This window comes from Prunus persica, chromosome G5 (genome assembly GCF_000346465.2).
Source record: "Prunus persica cultivar Lovell chromosome G5, Prunus_persica_NCBIv2, whole genome shotgun sequence".
NCBI lineage: Eukaryota > Viridiplantae > Streptophyta > Magnoliopsida > Rosales > Rosaceae > Prunus > Prunus persica.
This window is the reverse complement of record NC_034013.1, coordinates 11,674,386-11,691,115: the sequence shown is the minus strand read 5'-3', so window position 1 is coordinate 11,691,115 and position 16,730 is coordinate 11,674,386. Positions and strand designations below refer to the sequence as shown.

The following is a 16,730-nucleotide window of genomic DNA, read 5'->3' as shown; positions in this document are numbered from 1 at the left end:
GTCATTTCACATAATCACGGATTAAAAGTATAAATTATTGTGTCTATTGGTGTATGCCCTCTTATCATATTTTGGTGCGTTCACTAATCAGAAATTGGAATTCTCATTTTGAATTTTATTTATGGAGAATTTTGTGTTTACTTCATAATAAGAATTTTTTCTTCATTTTAAAATTTTTTAATTGTTTTTAAAAACATGTTTTATCTTATCCATGTGTCACGATGTCATTGGAGATGTGGGCGCCACTTACCTTTTACATTAGCATATTTACAGAGTTTCTATTAGTCCCTACTAGCCTCTCCATACGCGCTTGTGAGAGGATTTTTAAAATTGTTTTTTTATATTTATTTTAGATTTAAAAAAAATAATGAGTAGTTGTGTTCCATAAAAATAGGATTCATTATCTGATTTTTCTTTTAATTTTAATTTTTTAAATATAAAATGTGTGAATTTACCATATTATCCTCATTTAATTAATAATTTTAATTTTTAATGTTTGGATTAGCCAATGACATTTTCTGGTATTTTGAATGTTTCATCATTCTCTACCTTTTGTTTTATATATTAATATTAATATATATAAATGCTTTAAAATTGATAAAAACAAACCTAAAGTTACAAGTTGTTATATCATTAGTCGATTTGTCCCTCAATCTATTAAGTTAAGTGCTTTTTTTTATTTTTTATTTTTATGACGTAGCACTTAGATCATATTTCTACTTACATGGACACCAAATTGATATTTTTTTTCTTTTGTATATCTTATTTAGGAAGGGTTAGGTTTGGTTATATCGTACTAGCCGTATATTGAGATCGAAACTCTAATTGTAAAACCCTAGATCGAATTACATGAGTATTCAAGTCTAATCAAGTCATAAATGCCCCACAGTAGTCTTGTGATTAGGATTTGAGACTTGAGAAAGATTTGCGGCTTGGATTTAGGGTTTGGAGGCTCAAATTCATTTTTCAAACTTAAAAATAATTTTAAAGTCCACAAAATTATTTAAGATAAGTAAATATAATTAATTAGTATTTATTAAGTAAGTTATGAAATTAATTAAAATATTTAAATACTACTTATCCATTAAATATAGAATAATTAATATAGTTAAATAACACAAAGATATTACTTAGTTGCAAATATTAGACTAAACAAATTAATTTTGTATTTACTTAATTACGAAAAAGAAAACCATTTTGTGTTGTATAGCCGCCCGGCTTTACTTTTAAAATATTCGAATACATTTAAAGAGTATAGCCGCACGGCTGTACTGTACAAAATATTTGAATTCATTTAAATAAAGAGTATAGCCGAGCGGCTATACTTGTTAAATATTAATATATTTTTATATTGTAAAAAATACAAAAATAGGACGCTAAATTAAAGAAGATAAATAAGTGACAGCTCAGAGTTAACTAGAAAAAACCAAAATAAAGATCACTCACGCTTATTGACGATGCATATATAAAAGCGGTTGATTTTTTGTCCTCACAGTTTCCCGTTTATAATTCACGACCGGCGAAAGGCTAAGTCACTTGCTCTGCGCGCGAGGTAAGAGAGAGAGTCTTCGATCTTCTCCGATTCGATTCAAAGATCAGCGAAAATGAACGACGCAGATGTCTCCAAGCAGATCCAGCAGATGGTGAGGTTCATTCGCCAAGAAGCTGAGGAAAAGGCCAACGAGATCTCCGTCTCTTCTGAAGAAGTACGTTTCCTAATTCTCTCACGACTCTCTTCTTTTTCCCCAATTCTTACTTTTCTTCTAACCCTAAATTTCAATTTAATCTCGATCCGTTTTTGTAATTCGTGCGTAATTAAGTTTCTGTACATATATACGGGTATTTGATTATTTGTGCGAATTTGTGTTGTTTTGTAGGAATTCAACATTGAGAAGTTGCAGCTGGTCGAGGCTGAGAAGAAGAAGATCAGGCAAGAGTACGAGAAGAAAGAGAAGCAAGTCGACGTCCGAAAGAAGATGTATAATTACTTAAACCTGCCTAATTTTGTTTATATTTCTCATTCCAACAAAGTCATATCATTGTTTTTCCCCGATGGGCCAAACAATCATTGAGCATTCTGCTGTTAGAAATATATGGATATGTATCAGTAGTACGGTTTCAAATATCAGTTACTGTTAGGTTGAATTTTGAGTTGGAATTAGTAATCGCGGATGTTGTGGAATACGATAGTGAGGTTGGAAAGTTGGGAACTAGTGAAGATGGTGATTTTGTTAACTTTATGGATTTGATGGAATATTGAGGAAACTGGTTTGAACATAAGTTAAAAATGAGTTGAATAAGTGGGAAATCTTATTGGAAATCTTATTGTCATGAGAGGCTTGATCAATTTTAATGTAGCCCAAAATTTAGGAGCTTGTATGTATTTGGATTTTGAAAACCATACTTTATGAAGCTAATAGGCTCTAGCTCAAAGGGCATTGGAGTAGGCGGGGAAGGAGTAGGACGAGGCTCAAATCTTGTTGTAAAGAAATCAGACTGTATGTTCAATCAAATTGAGTTCTTTGTTTCTTCGCTGTTGAATTTGGGTTGTTGGAGGATGGGTTCACTAAGGGAAGCTTTTCCTTTCTTGTTTCCCCTATGGCTATGCAAAAATGGCACATATGTGGGTAACTAACAGTTTGTTGTATCGGTTTGTTGCAGTGAGTACTCTATGCAGCTTAATGCTTCTCGTATTAAAGTTCTTCAAGCTCAAGATGATGTGGTTAACTCCATGAAGGAGGCGGCTTCCAAGGAGCTTCTGAATGTGAGCCAAGATCACCATGGTTATAAAAAGCTTCTGAAAGATCTTATCATTCAGGTTTGTTAAACTTCTTATATGGTATGGTAGATATGGCTAACCTGTCTCACCAGTTTTTATGTACACCTACATAACTATCATCTAGTGGCAAATTGGCAATGGCTCGAGTTTGAAGTATTATTCATGGTGATGATCCATATCCTTCATTGACAACAGATTACATTTTCTATTCATAACAAATGAGTGTGATTCCTGACTTCCTAGATGATTTCTAGTTCACTTTAACTTTATGCACTCTTGCATGGATAAATTAATAATTACCACTGGTTTACTGAAAATTATGGTTTTGGGACACAGAGTTTGCTCAGGCTGAAGGAGCCTGCTGTTTTGTTACGTTGTCGGAAAGAAGACCTACATCTGGTGGAGGCTGTTTCGGAATCAGCAGCACAGGAATATGCGGCCAAAGCAAATGTTCATACCCCAGAGATTATAGTGGACACCACTGTCTTTCTTCCACCTGCTCCTACCCATTTTAATCCCCATATTTCGTCCTGGTAAGTTACTTTCTGCCCCACAAAATTTTCAGAAGTTTTCAATTAGGACTTGGATATAATATGGCTTGCTATTCAGCTTCGCAAACAGCTCTCTTTTATATTTTGAAAGAAAGTGGAATGATGGCACTTGCTGATGATAACTTTTGATTGTTCAGTTCTGGAGGTGTAGTGTTGGCTTCTCGAGATGGGAAGATTGTATGTGAGAACACCCTTGATGCACGGTTGGATGTTGTATTCCGTAAAAAGCTTCCAGAGGTATTTTCCTTGCAAAGTATCAGTTTCCTTTTTATAATTCACCTTTCGCCACTGCAATATTAGGCTGTAGGCTGATTTATTTATGCTCTCAGGAACTGAGCTTGTATTCTTGTTATTGCAGATCCGCAGAAAGCTCTTTGGTCAGATTGCTGTGTAATGGGATGAATTGTACGGTTTTCTTTTACCCTGCATTATGTGGCCTTGGAGAGATTAAGGACTGGTCAGTGACCACCAAAGAATCTATTGTCAAATTATTTGTTTGTGTATTTCCCATTTTTATTGTGGTCCGAATAACTTTTATATATGTGTTCCCAAAATAGCTTTAGCTGTTATGTGCTTTGGTGTTCATATCTCGTCTGGGGCATGACAATATGAACTCATTCTTGTTGTTGATGATTTTAATAAAAGTTTGCAGCTTAGAGTATTTACCGGTTTTTATATCTTGGTTGGTACCAGATCGTTTTTTAAAGTTTTTTATTAATCTGATGAATCTTAATAATTCTCTTTATAAGAACCAGTGGGTATGAGATGACACGTGAACTGTCACGCGAACCATTCCTGTATAATTGCATTTTATATTATTCAATTTTAAAGTTTGTCGGTGATCAATGTTTTGTCGTCGACTTCATTATTGTTTCATGGACCATTATCATTACTTGAAAATTCCGATCTATGGCAGGTGGCTATCAGCCGTTGATGTATTTTATCATCCCATTGCATCAGCGGCAGCCATCTACACCTGCATTTACTAATTGTATGGAAGAAGAAAAAAAGAAAAAAAGGAAGTAAATTTCACGTTATAATTCATTCAATGGTTGTTTTAGGATTTGAAAAAAACTTATATACTAAATTTGACGATATGAGTGAATTTTATTAATAAATATAAAAAGATACACCTATTGGATCATGTTAGAGAAAAAAATTAATTCTCATAATATTATCAATGCATTTAATCAAACATCACAACAACATCAACAACAAATTCAATATTTCAACAAAATTCCTAAAATCAAAGACTTACTTAATTTAAATAAAATCCCTATATTATAATTCATTTCTAATCAAACACTAGAATACTAAATTTCAAATTAAAGATGTATAAGACAATTAAATAGAAGAGAATAAGAAGAAAGAAAGAGAAAACGGGGAAAATGTGAGCTGACGTTTTTAAAGAAAACTGTAGGCCTTATTTGCCTTGAAGTAATATAGCCCATGTCTATATATATGATAGCAAATATATTTTATTTGGAAGCTGCCCAGCCAGAAAAAGAAGTTGCTGTAGACGTAGACAAAAGGAGAGAAGCTGCCCAATCAATATTTTTTTTGGAAATAAATTTCAGTTTTTAGTTTTTGTTTTCACTTTTAGTACTCTCATTTTCTCCTCTTATCCTCTTTATTAATCGCATCTTTATTCTCATTCTCACTTTCATTTTTCCCATTTTTCCTCTATATTCTAACCCCAAAAAAAAAAAAAGATTATCAAATGGATCCTGAATGTTGAAAGCTATAATTCATTTCTTTCAGGCACAATAAAAATTACGAGAACAAAACTCCCCAAAATTGATCTCAATTGGGAGAGATAAAACTTAATTTTAATTGAATGGTCCACAGTCCAGTTGTATTAGTAAGCTTCGGATTGATCTTGAGCTTAACTAATTTATTTTTAATCATACGTAAGCAGCTAAATATGAATGAACCTAACATCATCGCGATGAATATGGATATGGATGATATGCGAGGAAATGAGCATGACAAGAGCAAAATGGAAATGGATCCACCCAAACACATATGATAGAGCCAGCCGCTTCAATTCAATCTTCTAAATTTAACTAGATTCAAAAAAGTTGAAAATTTGGATGAGCCAAATCGTACGTGTGAATTCATGAAGTAAAGAATGATTGAGCTGGGAGAGAGCTCCAATGAAGATCCAATTGGGGAGGTAGCACAAACAAACCATCTTCTGGTTTTCAAGTTTGTTTTTTAAGAAATCCAATCATGGAGAGAGAGGAGAGTTTGTAGGAGAAAAAAATGGTGAGAGGGAAGAGTTTTCCTTTTGTGTAAGAACCGATAAGATTTTTTTTTTTTCTTTTAATGTGAATAAGAAAAGGAGAAGATTTCCTTCATTACATTGTTCTTAATTTTATACATAAACATCACTTACAAAATAAGTACACTAAATGGGGCTTAACAATTGTAGTATTCTAATTGTCTAGAGCAAACATCAAGTTATATTTATACACACCAAGATTAAACATACATTTAATTACATGAGACATAAACTCTCTCTCTCTCTCTCTATATATATATATATATTAATTTAAACATACATATTATTATAAGTAATATACAATTTATAGGAAATTATAAAATTAAAAAAATTAAAAAAACTTTTGTCTTTTGTTGGGCCCACCTGTCTCTCTCTATTTTTCTTTTTCTTTTTCCTTCTTCTTCCTCTTTCCATCTGTCTCCATCTATTCCTTTATCTCTTTCTTTAATTTTTACATTTATGTATTTTAGTAAAAGGAGGAGGGGCAAAAAGGGAAGATCAGAAAAGGTTAAGTGGAGGGCATTTTCGGCAAATCACTGTGCTGAAGAGAAAACTAAACTAAAAACAACATTTAAAAAGAGGGGCATTTCCGTCATTACACTGTGCTTAAGAACAGTACAGGGGTGGATTGCCATTTAGTTTATATATAATATAATTTGTCATTTTAAATAATTTCGTACAAGGACGCAATATGTAATTAAATAATTTTGTTGGGTCTTACTCGAGCCGGAAATTAAATCGGGCCGGAAGTCTCTACTGAAATCAGCCCAATCCAAGCTCTCATTTTCGGGTCGGATTGAGAAAAGGGTTATAGACAACCTCACGTCTTTCTCAACGTCTTTGATCTCTAGCTGAAAGAGGCAACCGGCAAAGTGAGCAAAAAAGGCTCACCGACTTAAACTGCTCGTTGCCGAGAACTGAACCTTGGTTGTCCTGTTAAACCGTAAGCAGAAGCTTCACAAACTCCAACTTTGTATTGCTTTATTTGGCTCTGTTCTGTGTTTCATAGATATATTTATGTTTTTTTTCCCACCATTTGATGTGTAATTCTAATCGTTTTCTCGCTGTTTTTATGCTTATTATCTGTTGGGTTTAATTCAGCTTTTGAAAATACTCATTCAGTTTTGCGTGCGTCGGTTATTCTTCAGCTCTTAAACTTTGTTTCAATTTAATTTTTTATATTGAGGTGAATTGAACTGGTGGATGGGCAATCTGGGTTTCTCATTTGAAGCCTAGTAAGGCTTATTCTGAATAATTCTGTGCTGTGCATGCTCAATAACGTTAAATTTTTGTCATTTTCTTCCACTTTCTTAGCAATCAAAGGGAGCATCACTCTGGCTAATGCATTGTTTTCTGTCATTGTCTTTGTCCAACTGTGCAGAGTTTGAAACTTTCAAATAATTTTCTTTTTGGCCTGAAATACTTATGAATGGCGTGGAGAGAGCTTGGCAAAAAGGCAAGTTTTCATTTACCAGTCTCCCATCCGCCCCTGGCCCCCTTTCTATTTGGTTTCATCCCTGCCTTGGTTTGTTTTATAATCTTGTCACTTATTCTTGGTTTAGCATTGAACTCTTGGTATTTGATTTCAGGAAAAAAAGAAAACTCTAAAAATGTAATAGTTGGATAATGGAGAATAACTGTAGTTTTGGTTGGTGTGTGTGTGTGTGTGTCTAATATTTATATATTTATATTTCATATATAACATTGGAATCTAGAAGTTTTCATCAGAATTTCTTGTTGCAGGGCATACGTGCCAGTCTAACTACAGATTTAACTTCAAGACTACGAAGACATGGTTTTACTTCTGTATCTACTGTTGATGATATTATAAAGTCAATGTCTGCTGCTGTCAGATGCACACCAGGTAAATTAAAATTGCACAAGGAAAACCTTTTTATGTGATAATTGCAGTTCAAATGATCTCAATAAAGTCTTAATTTTTGTTCAGTTTATTTTTCATAATTACCATTGTAATTCAGTTTCACTCCATAACTCTCTGATCTTGAATCTAGCTCGTTTTGTAATTAATGTGGCTTTTGCTTGCTTTTTGTTTATATTACTTTAACCATACAATTGTACAAGATGATAGTTACATGTTTTGATTTTGAGGGAAAGCAACTACCAAAGTATGGGTGTTTTGTTCACATGTTACATGTGAGAAATCTTGTTGAGTATTAGCCAAACTTAAAAACTTTTCTTTATTTTATTTTTCATCATTGCTCATATCTTAATTTTTGTAGCGTAGATCCCTCGTTTATGTCACGGAGGTTTGATTTTAATGAAGCTTTGACAAAAGAGTCCCTGATACGGTAAGTTGATCTTTCTGTTTCTTTGTGGTTACTTGTTCTATTTGTTTTCATTTCAGTTTGCTAATTTCAACCATTATGATGAAAAATTTCTTGCTTAGATGCTATCGTGCGAGCCCAGAACTGTTTGCTAGAAAAGGAAATGACGAGTCATTTGGTTTAAAAACTCCCAAGAAAGAGAAGTTTGTAAAGAGGGACAGTAAGGCCCAGCCTCCTGTTGAAGCTCCATATGTGCCTCCTAAATCACAAAGAACTACCAAACCTATCTCAGATAAGACGATTGAGATTTTTGAAGGCATGACAGTTGTTGAGCTTGCCAAGCGTACTGGTAAATCAATATCCACTCTGCAAGGTATTCTTACAAATGTTGGGGAAAAGGTTGGCACAGAGTTTGATCCTCTCAGCATGGAGGTTGTGGAGTTGATTGCAATGGTATTTCACCTTATTAGCATTAAAATAATATATTAATCTCAGTTAATATTTTATTATCCTTGTTAACAATTGTTAGTTTTCAGTTCTCATCAAATACATTGTATGCATGCTTAGAATTGGATTCACCATTTAAAAGTGTTTTTGGAAAATCTCCGAGACTGAAATATGCTTAAATGGAGAAAACTTGCTTCCAAAGCCATTCTCACTTATTGGTGGTTGGGGGAGGGATTACACGCTGTTTGAAACGGGTGGTTTGTTATATGTTTTGCTTCAAATCATTATTGGGAAAGAATCGAAAGATGTATTCTGTTTTTACAGTTTACAGCACACCAATCAGGTGATGTGACAGTACCCATAGTTGGTCACTATTTTTATTGTATTTCTGCTTGATGAAAAACAAGTGTAATTTACTTGTCTTAGCTCTTACATATGTAGAACATTCTACTTGCTGCTCTTTAGCATTGTTTTCCTTGAATGTCATGTGTTTTCATTATGATATGCATTTTGGCAACTTTAGAAACTTGAATGAGCCATCCATTAATCTGTAGGAAGTTGGGATCAACATTAAGAGGCTGCACTCCAATGAAGGTTCAGAAATTCTACCTCGACCTCCAGTTGTAACTGTCATGGGTCATGTTGACCATGGGAAAACTTCGCTTCTAGATGCTCTACGTCAAACATCTGTGGCTGCCAAGGAAGCTGGAGGAATTACTCAACATCTAGGTGCTTTTGTTGTTGGTATGACATCAGGAGCATCAATTACATTTCTTGACACCCCTGGTCATGCAGCCTTTAGTGCGATGAGGGCAAGAGGGGCTGCTGTCACAGATATAGTTGTTCTAGTTGTAGCTGCTGATGATGGGGTGATGCCTCAAACTCTTGAAGCCATGGCCCATGCAAAGGCTGCTAATGTACCGATTGTAGTTGCAATTAATAAATGTGATAAACCAGCTGCTAACCCAGAAAGAATAAGGATCCAGCTTGCTTCTGAGGGTTTGATGCTAGAGGATATGGGTGGAGATGTTCAGGTTGTTGAGGTTTCAGCGATGAAGAAGACTGGATTAGATAACTTGGAGGAGGCTTTGCTTCTCCAGGCTGAAATAATGGATCTGAAAGCTCGAATCGATGGGCCTGCTCATGCTTATGTGGTGGAGGCAAGACTTGATAAGGGGAAGGGTCCATTGGTTACTGCAATAGTGAAAGGAGGGACTTTATTATGTGGGCAGTATGTGGTTGTGGGCTCAGAGTGGGGCAGAATAAGGGCTATTAGGGACATGGCGGAGAAGTTGGTAGAGAAGGCAAGACCCGCAATGCCAATTGAGATTGAAGGGTTGAAGGGACTTCCAAGGGCGGGAGATGATATCATTGTTGTGGAATCTGAGGAGAGAGCTAGAATGCTTAGTGCGGGGAGGAAAAAGAAATTCGAGAAAGATAGACTTATCAAGATTGTTGAAGAGAGGGCTTCTGAGGAGCAAGATAAAAAGCTTAGTGTGGGGAGTAAAAATAAATTCGAGAAAGATAGACATATGAAGATTATTGATGAGAGAGCAGAAGCTCAACAACCAGAAACATCAGAAGAGGAGCCCAAGAGGGTGGAAGTGCCGATAATAGTAAAAGCAGATGTTCAGGGCACCGTCCAAGCTGTTACAGATGCATTACTGAATTTGAATAGTCCTCAGGTATGCCACAAGATTAGAACGGTCGTGTACCTGACTAAATACTTTCTCTGTAGTTACCAATACTGTTCAAATAATTACTTGTTGCTTTGGTTGATGATGCTTCGTGCGTTTCCATGCAATGTTATGTGCAGTAATCATCTTTTTCATCTTTTCCATTTTTAAAAACATTTTCCTTGCTGAAATATTCCACACTCTAAACTTCTCATTGGTTGGCAATACCTGTACTAAATAATGGGGCATTTAAGAAAAGCTTTGTATTGTTCTCTATGATTCTCTTCATGCTAACTAATCTTGCCACTCTTTGTTCTTGATAATTCTTCGATTCTTTTCCAGGTCTTTGTGAATGTAGTGCATGTTGGTGTTGGACCTATATCTCAGTCTGATTTGGACATGGCAGAAGCCTGTGGTGCATGCATTATTGGATTTAATATAAAAACTCCACCCAGTTCCGTCAGTTTGGCTGCAGCTCGAGCCAGTGTAAAGGTATTGACCTCGCTTTTTTCACATTATCTTCATTTTGGAAGGTATTATGAGGTTGTATTGTATTGGCGGTCATCTGGGTGGTTTGGTGGGAACGAAAATAGATTTAGGGTTGATTTTAGAGGACCACACTTGTTGCGAAACGAAGGAGCTATGGGAGAAAGTTCAATTATGCTCTTCCCTATGGGCTTTGACTTCTACAGACTTTATAGATATGTCCTTTAGGAGCTTTTAGCTGGATTGGAATGAAGCCATCTGCTAGCTTTCCAGTCAAAGTTTGTTTTAAGTTTTGTTATTTTGCTAGAAGTTTTTCGTTTTGCTTGGTCTAACTACTATTTCGCTGTTAAGTCTTCTTTTGTGGCCATCTTGGCCACCTTGTTTTTTTTTTTTTTTTTTTAATAATTGTCTTTTTCCAATAAAATTCTGTTTCCTTAAAAAAAAAAAACTTTTTAAAATCGTCTGAGGGGATGCACTTTTTCTAACGGTCAATAGGATATGACTATCTGTTCTGTATGCATTATTGGGCGTGAGCAGTTGGAGTTGAACTTTTATTTAGTTTAGTATGTAAAGCTGGAAAGATTAATTTTTTATTTCTTTTCAATTTTGTAGATAATGCTGCATCGTGTGATCTATCACCTTCTGGAGGACATTGGCAATTTTATAGTAGACAAAGCCCCTGGGACTCCTGAGACCAAGGTTGCTGGGGAGGCTGAGGTGCTAAGTATTTTTGAGCTCAAAGGAAGGAGCAAGTCCAAGGGACCTGATGTGAAGATTGCTGGATGTCGGGTGATTGATGGTTTTGTAACTAAATCGGGAATCTTGAGGCTCCTTAGGAGTGGGGAAGTTGTATTTGAAGGATCATGTGAATCGCTCAAGCGGGAGAAACAGGATGTGGACACAGTAAAGAAGGGGAATGAGTGTGGACTGGTAATCCATAATTACGATGATTTCCGGGTTGGAGACATGGTCCAATGCTTGGAGCAAGTTATTAGGAAGCCCAAGTTCGTTTCGTCAGAGAGTGGTGCTGCTCGAATAGAGTGCTGATCGTTTTCATGTTAGTAATATGTTAAAGTATGACTCTTAATTTTGATTGTTTACCCCCCATCTCTCGTTTAGTAGATAAAAAATTTTGTGCCGCTAGAGTCCCTAAAAGCTGGATTAATGTGGGGTTCATTTGCTCATCCAACTATGTTCTTGAGCAGCTTAGGTTTATTTTTGTAAGCATTCCAATTTTGAGCAGCTTAGGTTTATTACACAACTTATTATGTTGTACCATCGAGGAACTTCTGATAAATGTAACAAAGATTGAGGAAAGTAAAGAATTTATTCAACTCTCTACCTCATCTTCGTGTTTCTTAGTTGTTTAAGAGAAGATTGTTGCTGTTCCTATAAGACAGCAATTCAGTGACCATGTTTTTCTTGCACATCTTTGATTTTAAGAGAAGATTGTTGCTGTTCCTATGAGTTCTTTTACGAGATCCTCTGTCTGACCAAAACCAAAACCAAATCTCTTCCTGTTTTTTGTTTTTGTTTTTAGATTGCAACCAAATCATTTTGCATGCTGGGAAATCAGCTTCTTCATTATTTGACTTTTGGAAACTTCCGCAGCCTGGAAAATGAGTAATTGGAACGTCTGAAAAGCCATTAAATATCTCCACTTGAAAAACGGGCTGCCTAACCCCGCTAATGAATGCCCTCTAATATTTTTCTATATTTATATTAATTAAAAGAATTAACATAATAAACAGATATTCTAAGGTGTCATCACTACATTGCCACGTGATGCTACCATACCAAGTGAGGTGTTATAACATGAGTGTTGGATATGGTTAATATATCATGATGTTAGGATATAAATACACATATTGTAGGAAGAGTGGATTTATAGACTACCAGACTGTGTGACTGTCACACCGAAAAAAACCGACATTAGTGAAGTTTCAATTTGAGTGCCACGTGTCTAAAAATCATGACACAGATACACTGCCAGCTGGTATATCCGATACATGGAATAATGTCTCCTAATTTCGATTGTGTTGAGTACACTTGTGTTATTGCACCACGCATGTTGCATGTGCAATATGCAAATCAAATCGCATTAGTCAATAATTTGTTTTTATATAGTCATCTGCTTTTGCTCTAATAATTTATCACAGTATATCCCACTTTGGTCTAATAGCTTTAAATTCTAATTTTTTATATTAGAGAATATCATGAATTTAAATTTCACGCACGACTATCGTTGAATAAAAAAAAAGAAAAAAGAAAAACCTTATGAGTACAAGAAGTCTTAGATTTACAAATAGATGTGATGTGAGCTATGATATGAAATTGGTGGGTTTTGCATAACTCTTTGAAAGGAATGTCAAAGGAAGTAAAAAGCAGGAAGACAAGCTCTTCTGGTTGTTCAATTTTCTGCTATTATTATTATGTATTTTTCGTGCTATTTTACAAGTTGATGACATATAGCTTCATATGCAGACCAGTCTGTTTTGCCTCTGCATAGCTGGCTAGTCTTGTTATTTCAAGGGTTAACATGGTTGGTTCTGGGTTTAACCATAAGCCTAAAGCAGCCACACCCTCCACATGTTGCAATAACAATTTTTGTTTCAATTCTTGCCTTCCTGGTCGCTGTTATTCTTTGCAGTTCATCTAATTGGAAGGCTATTGTCGATGAGGCGGTATCGATTAAGATTGTTTTAAACATTTGTTATTTCCCTGGATCAATTCTTTTGCTATTTAGTGCATGTCAGGGATGCATTTTGGCAAAAGATGATCCAGAAATCCAGGATGATGATGCTTTCTACACACCTTTGCAAGGTGAGGAATCTAATATCAGAGGTGACATCAGTTTAAATGACAATGTATTCCTTTTGCGAAAGCTGGGTTATTTAATACAATATCATTTTGGTGGTTGAATCCACTAATGAAGAAAGGTAAGCAAAAAGATTCTTGAGAGTGAAGATATTCCAAAAGCACGACAGGCTGATCGAGCGCGAACATTGTACTTAATATTTATGGAGCAATTGAACAAAAGGAAGGAAGGAAGGAAGGAGGTTCATCTCGTATGCCTTCTATTTTGTCCATGATTTTTTACTGCACTGATCGAGGTTGTCATGCTGAGTAGTAATCCACTGTTTCTCATCGCCTTCATTAAGGTTGCTCAAGGCGATGAAGCTTTTAAATATTATGCACTGACTCTTGGTCTCTTCATCGTGAAAATAGTGGAGTCACTGTCGTCGGAGAGGCAATGGTACTTTAAAACTAGACTGATAGGGCTCCAACCAAGTAAGATCATTGGTATCTGCAACTGCAGCAATATATCAGAAGCAGCTTCATCAGATATAGTCCCTGTAGAATCTGTACATTGGGGAAGACGGAGGCCAACTCTAACAACTGTCCCATACTTGTATTTCAAAAGGAAGATCACCAACTATAAACAATTACGCGAATTCCAGTGTATCACCATAAATTAAAGGCGATTGAATCAGAAAGAAATAAAAAATAAAAAATATTCGGCCTAGGCGCTAGGCGCCCGCCTAGGCGGGTCTGGGTGGTTTTTCTTAGATATTTTTTCCCGCCAATCCATCTGCAACTTTTCCAAGAACTTCAAGCCCACCATTTTGACAACCCATTTGCATTGTTTCCCGAGAGGCTTCCACCCCTGATATAGAGCTTCCTTAGGTTATTCAATTCCCATTGCATCAGCCAATCAGGAATCTTAGAACCAGGGAAGTAATGGAGGTTAAGTTTCACCAAAGGAAGTTTTTCAAAAGGAACAGGAACTAGAGCCATCATCGATGGAGGCTTTTTGGGAGAGTCATAAAGGCGATTGAATCAGAAAGAAAACAAAAATATATATATATATATATATATTCGGCCTAGGCGCTAGGCGCCCGCCTAGGCGGCCTAGGCGGGTCTGGGTGGTTTTTCTTAGATATTTTTTTCCGCCAATCCATCTGCAACTTTTCCAAGAACTTCAAGCTCACCATTTTGACAACCCATTTGCATTGTTTCCCGAGAGGCTTCCACCCAAAGAAATGAGCTCTCTTTTTGCAGCATCAGACGTTTTGTTTATGTCCACATGGATAGTATGGATACTCAATTTCCTCAGATTTTCCAAGCCTGACAAATCAGCCAGCTTACAGTAGTTGCCTCCAGGCCTTGGCTCACCAATCACAAACCCTTTAAGCACTTGGAGTTGTGAGAGCAAAGCAAGTCCTATAGGCATGTGGCTGATCGAGTAACACATACATATCCAAGTGTGTCAGGTTCTTAAGTACCGAAGCTGTCTCATATTCTTCAACCCTTTTAAGAACTCACTGTCCTCTACTTGATTCAGATACTTGGCTGAGGTCTCCCATCTCCCAAGCTGCAAAACTGAGACGTATTTCATCTCGGAGAACCATTCAGGTCTAAAAACAAGAGTAGGCTCATTGACATTGATTATAATTTGAACATTCTCCTGTTTTAGTCGGTATGGCAATTCGTGTACAGAAGACCCTTCTTCTGTTTTCACAAGGCATGCCCTCCTAGAACAAGTAAAATCTTCGGTGGGATTTCCATTGCTATCAAAACTGAAGAATCCAGCTCTCTTTGCAAGCTTGATCACAGCATAACGAATAGAAGGGTCCAAGCTGCAGCTGTCAGTATTTACATGGCCAAGTTTGTTACAATTAAGGTGCAATACAAATTGGCGTAGTTTGGTCTCTTGGATTGGATTGGTATGGCCTAGTTTGTTATAATTAAGGTGCAATTCGTGTTGAAATGTTAATATAATCCAAAATAACCCCAATATTCTAACAATTCATTTATCAAAATAAAAAGGTGCAATTCAATCAATGGTTCTTTGAATTTAGAACATTTGGCACGAACTACGGTTTGCTTAATTGACCCAAATATATTACCATGAATATAAGTGCATATATACTGTTTATAGCATTTGGCACCAACTACGGATAGTTCATCTGTAGGGTGGGAGATTCAAACGAGGCTGTGGCTGTTTTGCCTTTTCTGTACCACAAGGCTGGTGCTGGTACTAATGACGTTCATGTGGACATTGGACTGAACTTGGAGGGTGAAATCATGCATGATGTTGCACCACCTTCACATGCAACCCTTGGCGCAATGCGCTAGTGAGTAAAATTCGCAGCCCTTTTGTAACCAAGCCTTACACCTTGTCAATCCTAGAGGTCATTACCACTCCTATATGGAATTTGCTGTAATGGATAACTTCTTTTGAGTAAGATATTCATGCATGTATATAGCTATAGGGTTTAGCATATAATGTTAATTAAGGGTAAACGTGATATGAATCAATAAAAGAATATAAAGCTTGGGCTATGGTCAGCAGCTGATTTGATTTTCAAAGAAGGGTTCTAGGGGGGCAAAAATTACTCCTCAATATATTATCTACTAGCACTCTAAACTTAAGAAGTGAATGACATGGGTTTAGTTAGTGGGACTTATGGCCAAGGCCTACCAAGGCAAACATGTCTTATGCCTATGATCAAAGGCTAGCATGTTTTATGCCACATGGTAAAGCCCACATGATCACCCACTACCATGCCCATGATGGAGTGATTGTGGATCATGGAGAAAACCATGGAACATGAAATTTGAAGCCCAAGACTCAAATGCCTATAAAAGACCAATTAACCTAACAATCCATAGGGAGGGGAAAATAAGGTACAATTTAATTCTAACTCTCTTGCGATTACATTCTTATTGACTTGAGTGTCGTAGTGTTTTCTTGTAGGTACCCCCTCCTCCTTTACTGATGACAATTGAAATGGTGTCCGGCTTTTCAACATGGAAATCAAATTATACTTATTGAAGGACCCGAAATTTTCCGCTCCAACAATTGATGCCATCTGTAGGAACCGTACAGAAAGTCATATTGAGGAGCAATGGACACTGTATAATCGAATGCTCACTTGTGCTCCAATGGGCACACCAATCCATTGAACCGAACTACAATGGGGGCATGAAGACCCCAAAACATAAGAATTTCTATACTCTACCTTTTATGGTTTCACTAATTTGCATGAGATTGTGGCAATTTAATATTGCACTTCTTCATTCCATAGTATAAATATAAACTAAGAAAAGGAACCACCACAATCCTTCAAGACGCTGGAGTTTTAGTGAAATACGTTTTCACAATTTTCAAGTTGTATGCGGACATTATCCAAATTTTTTATTGGCATTGCATATATT

The 16,730-nt window shown here is 36.2% G+C and overlaps 2 protein-coding genes across 3 annotated transcripts; both read left to right on the top strand.

Annotated features, from left to right (window-relative positions):
• LOC18777104 (V-type proton ATPase subunit E) lies at positions 1,424-4,005 on the top strand. Its single transcript, XM_007209495.2, has 6 exons — positions 1,424-1,706; positions 1,878-1,978; positions 2,662-2,818; positions 3,116-3,312; positions 3,468-3,567; positions 3,689-4,005. Exons 1-6 carry the CDS (start codon positions 1,605-1,607, stop codon positions 3,722-3,724), a joined length of 693 nt encoding a protein of 230 aa, XP_007209557.1. The 5' UTR covers positions 1,424-1,604; the 3' UTR covers positions 3,725-4,005.
• LOC18776646 (translation initiation factor IF-2) lies at positions 6,446-11,919 on the top strand. 2 transcript variants are annotated; one of them, XM_020564072.1, is made up of 8 exons: positions 6,446-6,557; positions 6,996-7,070; positions 7,358-7,478; positions 7,860-7,923; positions 8,022-8,352; positions 8,901-10,031; positions 10,365-10,514; positions 11,121-11,919. In XM_020564072.1, exons 2-8 carry the CDS (start codon positions 7,044-7,046, stop codon positions 11,553-11,555), a joined length of 2,259 nt encoding a protein of 752 aa, XP_020419661.1. In that variant the 5' UTR covers positions 6,446-6,557; positions 6,996-7,043; the 3' UTR covers positions 11,556-11,919. The 2 variants fall into 2 exon arrangements, with proteins under 2 accessions (XP_020419661.1, XP_007210283.2); XM_007210221.2 differs by lacking the exons at positions 6,446-6,557; positions 6,996-7,070 and having other exon boundaries at positions 7,387-7,478; positions 7,855-7,923.

Bases quoted from the DNA above. Each gene is read 5' to 3' on its own strand.
- LOC18776646 (XM_020564072.1), top strand. From the start codon at position 7,044: ATGGCGTGGAGAGAGCTTGGCAAAAAG. The intron at 7,071-7,357 runs GCAAGTTTTCAT...TTCTTGTTGCAG, and splicing joins GGAGAGAGCTTGGCAAAAAG to GGCATACGTGCCAGTCTAAC. The intron at 7,479-7,859 runs GTAAATTAAAAT...TTTGTAGCGTAG, and splicing joins TGCTGTCAGATGCACACCAG to ATCCCTCGTTTATGTCACGG.
- LOC18777104 (XM_007209495.2), top strand. From the start codon at position 1,605: ATGAACGACGCAGATGTCTCCAAGCAGATCCAGCAGATGGTGAGGTTC. The intron at 1,707-1,877 runs GTACGTTTCCTA...GTTGTTTTGTAG, and splicing joins TCTCCGTCTCTTCTGAAGAA to GAATTCAACATTGAGAAGTT. The intron at 3,313-3,467 runs GTAAGTTACTTT...TTGATTGTTCAG, and splicing joins AATCCCCATATTTCGTCCTG to TTCTGGAGGTGTAGTGTTGG.